Source organism: Carya illinoinensis, chromosome 8 (assembly GCF_018687715.1).
Source record: "Carya illinoinensis cultivar Pawnee chromosome 8, C.illinoinensisPawnee_v1, whole genome shotgun sequence".
Lineage (NCBI taxonomy): Eukaryota > Viridiplantae > Streptophyta > Magnoliopsida > Fagales > Juglandaceae > Carya > Carya illinoinensis.
In genome coordinates this window covers 15493963-15502829 of record NC_056759.1, presented here as the reverse complement: position 1 = coordinate 15502829, position 8867 = coordinate 15493963, and the positions used below count along the sequence as shown (strand labels likewise).

General features: G+C 29.9%; 1 protein-coding gene and 1 long non-coding RNA gene across 2 annotated transcripts; both read left to right on the top strand.

The window, feature by feature from the left end:
• Nucleotides 1–6917: 6917 nt before the first annotated feature.
• Nucleotides 6918–7403, top strand: LOC122274453. The gene has a single exon (XM_043083488.1). The coding sequence runs from the start codon at nt 6918–6920 to the stop codon at nt 7401–7403; it is 486 nt and encodes a 161-aa protein (XP_042939422.1).
• A 540-nt stretch (nt 7404–7943) lies between these two features.
• Nucleotides 7944–8427, top strand: LOC122318573. The gene is made up of 3 exons (XR_006244871.1): nt 7944–8014; nt 8201–8254; nt 8379–8427. It is a non-coding gene; the product is annotated as an uncharacterized LOC122318573 (long non-coding RNA).
• Nucleotides 8428–8867: the final 440 nt, after the last annotated feature.

Here is an 8867-nt window from a genome sequence, read left to right as displayed (position 1 = left end):
TATGGTTCTAAATAGGAGCTACATTATTCTAATCGACGTTTTGGTTTTCCATGCCCTAAATTGCCATATGGGTTACGGCATAAAACATAAAAGATTGGACCAAAATACTAATTATCCAAATATAAAATTCAAATAAATAAACTCTTTTCCTAGGTTGCTCATGTTGTCTACAAATTAAGAAATACATGTCTAGTACTACTTTCCATGGACATACTTCGGCCGTTTAAGGACTCTTAAAAAGTTGGTTAGCCATTACTACAACAAATCTCATCTTTTGGGATGAAAAAAATTTTGGTCCCAAAAGGTCATGACTTTTAGAGACAAAATCATTCGTTCGTCTTAGAAAGTCCTTGCAATCTGATTATTGATCTAACAAGACACTTGACATTCGAACGAAAGGATTTGAGATGAAAATATATCGTCCACAAACAGAGTTATTGTTTGAATTGATGGTTCATCATTCGAACGAACATAAATTTCTATTCGAACGTAAAATTGTAGTTCAAATGGACATTTGGCAAGGAAATTGTATATAGTTTGGCACGCAGTATTGGATGTTGGAACCGAAAATTTTTTATTCGAATGTAGACAATGTTGTTTGAATGAAAACATGTTGTTCAAACTCTCAGTGCCTATTAGAACTTACAACATTTTAGTTTCATTAAATATAAAAACAGATAGTGTAAACATATTTAAATGATGGCATTTTGTAAAACCAGTAAGTAGATACAAAAAACTATATTAAAGTAACTAAATAACATGCTACAAAACAAAACTTAAAGTAAAAAAACCATTAATTTAGTCCATGCCCGAAGTCCTAACAATCAACTTATCTCATTCAAATGAGCACCCACCTTGTTTATGAGAAGTGTGATATCTTATATTTTCGTGTGTTTTAGTTAAATAATTATTTTATTTATTATTAATATTAGTTCTCTTGTTTTAAAATTAATATGATTTGTTTTCTGTATTGTTTCATGATTTCTAAGTGTGAAATTTATTTCAATGTGTTTTTCTTGTTATTAATTATTATTTATTATTTAAAATGTTCTTTATTTTAAATTATTTTATTGTTGGATTTTACTATTTTATTTTATTTAGCTACTGTGTTTTCACTACAACAAAATTGAGATTTAGTGATGCTTTAGAATTGGTGACAGTCCCCAATTCTAAAGCGTCACTAAACTGATTGGGGACTGTCACCAATTCTAAAGCGTCACTAAATCTAGATGAGAATTCGTATGACGTTCGAACGTAAGCAAATTTACGTTCGAACGTTACATGAACGTTCGAATGTTAAAGATTTTTACGTGCAAACGTAATATTTTTTGGCGCCAACGTTTGAATGTTAATTCGTGACGTTCGAATATTAGTGGGTGTAGTTCTAACGTTAGATAGAGTATTTGGTAAATATGACTATAATTTAAATTTTATGTAATTTTTAAATAAAATAATGCATCATTTGTGAACAATTATTACAAATTTAAAGAGATTAAAATTTGAAGCGCAATGATTTAATATTAAAATTGGATAAGCTAACTGCAGTATATTATATACTATATATATATAATATTTAATACACTATATTATATACTAGTTAAGTATATAATATATATTATATATATAGTCTAGTGCTATATACTATACTCATTATAGTCTAGTATATATTATATAATATATATAGTATATATATACTCATTATATATTATATATATAGTCATTACATATAATCTATAATATATAATATATTATATAGTTAATATATATAGTATATATTATAGTATATAGTTAATATTATATATAGTTAATATACTATATATATATTATTATATATTATTTATAATAATAGAGTATATTTCTTTCACATACGTTCGAACGTTAGTGGGTGTAGTTCTAACGTTAGATAGAGTATTTGGTAAATATGACTATAATTTAAATTTTATGTAATTTTTAAATAAAATAATGCATCATTTGTGAACAATTATTACAAATTTAAAGAGATTGAAATTTGAAGCGTAATGATTTAATATTAAAATTGGATAAGCTAACTGCAGTATATTATATACTATATATATATAATATATAATACACTATATTATATACTAGTTAAGTATATAATATATATTATATATATAGTCTAGTGCTATATACGTTACTTTCTAAACGTTCGAACGTATATGCATATACGTTCGAACGTGAAAAAATGCGAAAAATTTCTCATTCATTTTTAAATAACGTTCGAACGTTAAAATTTAACGTTCGAACGTTACTTTCTAAACGTTCGAACGTATATGCATATACGTTCGAACGTGAAAAAATGCAGGAATCTTCCCACACATTTTTAACTAACGTTCGAACGTTAAAATTTAACTTTCGAACGTTACTTTTTAAACGTTCGAACGTATATGCATATACGTTCGAACGTGAAAAAATGCTTCAAATTTTCCACTCATTTTTAAATAACGTTCGAACGTCAAAATTTAACATTCGAACGTGAAAAAATGCGGGAATTTTTCCACACATTTTTAACTAAAGTTCGAACGTTAAAATTTAACTTCGAACGTTACTTTTTAAACGTTCGAACGTATATACATATACGTTCGAACGTGAAAAAATGCAGGAAATTTCCCACACATTTTTAAAATAACGTTCGAACGTTAAAATTTAACATTCGAACGTTAGTTAAATAACGTTCGAACGTTATTTTTTAAACGTTCGAACGTCATATCAAATCAGAGTAGTTTTAATGAATAAACGCACGGGAGGAAGTAGAGTCATTTCTTCTGCTTCTCTCATGTGTGAAAGAGAGAGTGAGGGTGAGAGAGGGTTGTGGGTTAGAGAGAGAGTGTGTGTTAGAGTGAGAGAGGGTTAGAGAGAGAGAGAGTAGAGTGAGAGATGATTAATATTTTTGCTCTCTCCATTGATTTTGGTAAGGAAAAACTCTTTTTTCCTTTAAATGTTTTGCAATTTTATGATATTTATTTTGTGTCATTTTATATATATGTCTTTAACTAACTAGAGTTGTGATTTTTTTGAAGGATTGGTTGTTATGACTTGTTTAAAACTTGTGATTTGTAAGAGGATATTGTGAGTGATAGGTATATTTCTAAACTTTATTAATATGTTTATATATTTTGTTGTGCTTTTGTTGTGGATAATGATGAATATTTTGATGTGTATAATGTGAGTTGATTGTGAATTTTGAAGGATTAGATATGGATATAATGTTGTGAATTGAGTAGTGAATTTTGATTGTATATATTGTGAATATGTTTTGAATTGAATATTATTAATGAATTAGAAGGAATTGAATTGTTTATGTTAATGAATTAGAAGAAAATATTTGTGATATGGATTATGTAATATGATGAATTAAAATAAAAATTTGTGTTGTGTGTATGCTTATTCTTAAAATGAAAATATAAATATTTGTGTATATTTATAGATTAAAATGAATATATTTTATAATTGTGTATGGGAATTTGAAGCATATGTTATGGTTATTTTTTTGTGACTATGTTTTGGTATTTGTGAATTAGTTATTATTGTGCATATGTATATGTGATTTGTGAATTAGTTTATTCTATAGGGAATATGTTTATATATTGTGAATTTGTATATTACAGTATCTATTAAAATTGTTGGAAATATGTAAAATATTGTAAATTTAGTTGTGAATATATTTATATATTGTGGAAATATATGATATCATTTTGAAAAAATTTGTGAACTTTTATTGAATATGTTGGGAATAATTTATTAAATTATGCAACATGTCATTAATTTAATTTTTATTTGTATTTCTTTTAAAATGTTACTTATTTTGCAACATTTTTTTTTTTTTTATCAAATGAGTATATGAGATCAAGATAATAAGAGTTGAAGTCTCTCTTGGAATAGTCTGATTTAGAAATGCGTTTGCAGGAGCAACATAGAGACCAGGAGGAAAGAATGTGCAGTGAAGTTTAAGAACAAGTGCAGAGGGAGATGAGAGTCCAGATAAGGCGTGTTATGTCACTGTAGTAGAATCGTGGTGGGCGAGGAAAGAAGAAGAAATGAAATCAATTCAGTTTTCTCATTGTATAGAACTTTTAATATCTAATTTTGCAACTATATAAAACTTTGTTAGTTGCTAATTTGATGGTATAATATGATGATACAATTTGTATATTTTTTAATTTTATGAAAATAGTATTTTTGATTTATACATTCAAATGTATATAACAAACGTTCGAATGTTGGTTTACATTAGAACTAACGTTCGAATGTACGACCCAACATTCGAACATGTTCACCTTCAAAATAAATACAATGTTCGAATGTTTAAATGATTTACGTTCGAACGTTTTGTTTGACGTTCCAACGTAAATATGATACGTTCGAACTATAACCAACGAACGTCAAATTTTCTCATTCGAATGTCAATCAGTCGGGTTAACGTTCGAATGTTTTGTTGGACGTTCGAACGTTACATTTTGTGACAGATTTCAACTGTCACAAAAAATCCCACGTTCGAACGTGACATCAAACGGAAGACTTCCAACCGTTACTAAAAATATTTTTTGTGACGCTTGTACAGTAAACTGTCACCAAATGTAATTCGTGACGCACATTACGTGACAATGGTGGTGACGGTCAGAAACCGTCACCAAATATATTTCGTGATGTTTTTTCCATTTCTTGTGACAGTTTCATCTGTCACTAAAACCTATTTTTGTTGTAGTGTTTTAATTTAAATTTTTGTTTTAAATTCTTTTTGTTTGATCAATTTTAAGATCCCAAGATGAAAGGTTTGGATCTATTTTCCCTTCCTTTTTCCTTTCTCATTTTTTTTTCCTTCTTCTTTTTCTTTTTCACCTTCTTTCTTTCTCCCCCAGCCCGCGCGACCACCCCTCATTTTCTCTCCATGCATCCCTCTCCCCCAGCCTCGCTATATGCCACCACCGAATCTCACTGCCCAGCCCAGCCCAACAGCTCCACCACCCTCCAACGACCTTCCCCAACCCAACATTTTTATGAGTTTGTATTAGTATACATACATTCAATTATTTTTTCTAAAATCCTCTTCTCTCTTCAAATTCAACATTCTCCATTTGCATTTCCAATTATCGCATTTCATAAAGTTACCATTAAATAAGTTCTCACCATAAAACAATGGGGAAAATATTTTACAAAGAGCTTACGTGAGACTTGTTTATTTAGCTGGGTCACTAGCGACGCCCGCACCTCGATAGTGCCCTGTATTCCGTCAATGGCGTGAACCAAATGCCAAGCTAGCTCCATGCCACTTGCTGGCAGAGAAATTACTAATTATGACCCACTTAATCCGCTCTCCCATTCAATATAATTCGCAAGTTCTTTGTCCAAATTGGTTGAATTGCTCCAGCTTAGAAAACCTTTCCAAGTCTTTTTATAACTTTATTGTCGGGTAAACCTAGTTTTTTACGACAAGTGGATCATGATGAACAGATGTCTTTTGAGAAGACGCACGTTTTAAATTATGTACGAAGTTGAAAAGTCTTAAGAAGTGGTTGAAAGAATCGAAAAGATATAGATAATAAAGAGTGCAGTTGTAATAAAAAAAGATAAAATACATTAACCTAGCCATGTGGAACTCGTACTTATAATTTATAAACTCAAGTGGAACTCGTAATTTTTCTTTTTATATCTTTGGCCCTGTATTATAATACAGTGACCTCCTCGTTTACCAGAATATTGTCCGCGTTCTATTGAGTCGTTGTCCATTAATATTTCTAATTTCTTGTCATCCGATTAGAGGCAATGCCACCATTCCTTCTGATTCCACGCTCAGGACCACGCACTCTCCCTTCTAGGTTACGTATTAGGGTACGTATTTAGAGTGCTATTCCTTCTTGGCCTTCTCCCTTACTTGACTTCACAAAATTAATTTCAATGCATCATTCATATAAGAAAAATGTTATTTTGCCCACTCACTTTAACACCTCATTTTGAAAACTCATGCATTTTAATATTTATTTTTAATTTTTTTTTATTTAATGATGAAGGAAGTGATTATTAGTGGGTTGCTATTTTTTTATATTTTTGAAAATTGTTTTAAAATGATTAAAAAATATGAATAAAAAATTGAAAAATATGAATAACAAAGAGCGATCTCATTTTTTTTTTTTTTTTTGTAAGTCCAATTAAGTTGTTAAGTCGTCCTCTGTATAAAGCGGACGAAAAGAGTACAATGAAGAGTACGTACTGCACTTCTCGTGGCAACTTTCCCTTGGCCACCACGTAGTAAGTTTATTACAAAGTGTTTCTTCTTTAAAAAATAAAAAAATAAAAAAATAAAAAAAATTTATTACCAAGTCAAAGTGCAATGAACCTGCATGGAATGGAACCATTCAATGCTTTACATACATGAGACTGGATTCCCTGAAAAAATTCAGACCATCTACGTATATACGTACTAAGATTCAAGGAATGCAACAATCTATAGAACTGATCATTAAAAACAAATCGTGAAGTGTGTAAATTTGCAATAGAAAATTACAACTTGGAAGCAAAACCAAAGCTTTTTGGATTCTAGTTACAGTTGGAATTGACTCACAATTACAGATAAGTTTTTTTAAAACCACTTGGCTATGTTTCTCGATCTGTGCAGGATGATGATGTGCTGCTTGCAGGACCTACAATTATAATACTGGAAAAGAGTAGTTGTAATGTAAAACCAACTTGGAGACTTGTTATATTTATTTTTTGGATATATGAGGACAAGTTCTGTACTTATTTCTAAATTCAAGTGGGACTCGTGAATATTCGAATTTAGTATTTCATGTCACGCCAATTTCTGTGCAAGTGGCAGTGAAACCGTGCCTCCTCTAACCTTTGCATAAATACTGGAGTTGTCCGGCCATGCAATAACATTGCAAAATTGTTCTGAGGGGAAAATGGAGGAGATCCGTGAGGTTGCTAAAGCTTATTACGCAAACTCGACAAAGCAGCAACAGGAGGAAGCCCGGGATGCTTTCCAAAAGATGAATTTGGAAAAAAATAAGACAATAAGCCTAACTGATTTCTTGGATATCTTCCTGCCAGACAGTTTTCCCAAAAGTGTTGCTTGCTCTTTGCTCAAGGAGCTAGACGTAAATGGTGATGGCAGCCTGGATTTCGACGAGTTTATCACCTTGTTCTATCTGCATCAAAGCAAGAGGCTACTGTATTGTCATGGCTGCGAAAAGTTTCTTACTGGACTGTATTTCACTTGCGTCAAATGCTTTGATTCCACCAGTAATAGCTATGACCTCTGCTCCATCTGTTACCGGAAGAAAAACTTTCAACACCATAAAGATGCAGTCTTCTTGGACAACTACGCTTTACTCCGTCGGAACATCAAACGTTCATCGGAAACGGAAGTAGACCCATTTCAGGTATAAACATTTTTGTTGACTTCATAGTTGTTTAAATTAATTGTTCCTGCTTGGTCACATTAAGTCATGCTTATATTTGATGGATTAATGTGAGGATACTCGAAAACTTTGTCCTACGCCTAATATATTTAATCACATCCCTCTCTTATTCCATCATATAGAGCCTCCTTCATTCACATAAGCTTGACGCGACTGATTTAAACTTTTTCTAAAGCATGCGTGACACATAAAAACGTATATTTCGTTGTGTAAATTTCAATCTAGCTTGTGTATGTATGCAGTAGTATATGTATATATGTATGTATATAAACTATAACCATAAACTATAATTATGAGATCCCTTCTTTTTTTTTTTTTTTTGTCTTTTTATATCCTTTGTTAGCAAAATATAAGTTGATTTTTAATATATTATTTTAATATTAATTAATATTTATTATATTTTTATTTTTATGCTGAATTAATTGGATCCTCCTCAGATCACGTAATTCTGGTTCCATGCCTGTATATAATGTATAACACTAATTTTGTTGAATTCCCCTTCTAATAGCTGCAACAACTTTCTCATGCAGGAAAAGTACGAGAATAAAATGAAACAAGATGTTGATGAATCTGGCCAAGTAATTCTCTCATTAATCGACTTAATTATAATATGTGTCTTGTACTAATTCTTCTTAGATCTATATAATATGAATGGTCACTACAAGAGAAACCGGATTTTTGCAATTTTGGAAGCAAAAATCTGTTTTTCTTGTAGTGGGCAATCTTGCATGACTTTTTTATAAAGCAATTGATTGTTGGTGCAGGTCAAAAAGGATGAAAATGAAAGTCAATATGTCTCTAAATTATCGGATCATCAGGTATAATTGTCTTTAATTTTCTTAAACGGTATCGTTATTGTTTATTTTATACCAGTAAATTTGAGTCTTATATATGATCAGTACTCTTGTTAGCATGATAAAAGCGATATGTTTTTTGATTTAGGAAATCAATATTGCAACCGAAGCAAATTTAGAAGTCTTTAATCACCAGGTAATCTCTCTCTTTTTTATATCTATATATATCTTTATATATATAAAGTGGCTATCTAACGGAATTTTATTGGTTTAACGGTTTTTGTTGTTTTACCGTTAAAATTAACGCCGTTAGTTACATGAATAAATTAAAGTGGCTCTCTCTTCTTAAAAGTTCTTAATTTTTTAATCTCTCTCTCTCCAATCACTTATGAATAAATTCATAATTATTAAAATTCATGCAGCATGCATGATCCTGTAACCTATGCATTGATGATCATTTATTTATGAGGTATATTAGATATCTATATATATATATATTCTATTATATATATATCTATGTAAATTATATAAATATATATTCTATATTCTATTATATATATATATGATCTTTTATATAAATTATAATTTATATATCAATTTATTTATGTGATTTAAAATTTTTATTCATTCCTTATAT

What these genes read in the sequence shown, in the direction of transcription:
- LOC122274453 (XM_043083488.1), top strand. Translation starts at nt 6,918, where the DNA reads ATGGAGGAGATCCGTGAGGTTGCTAAAGCTTATTACGCAAACTCGACA.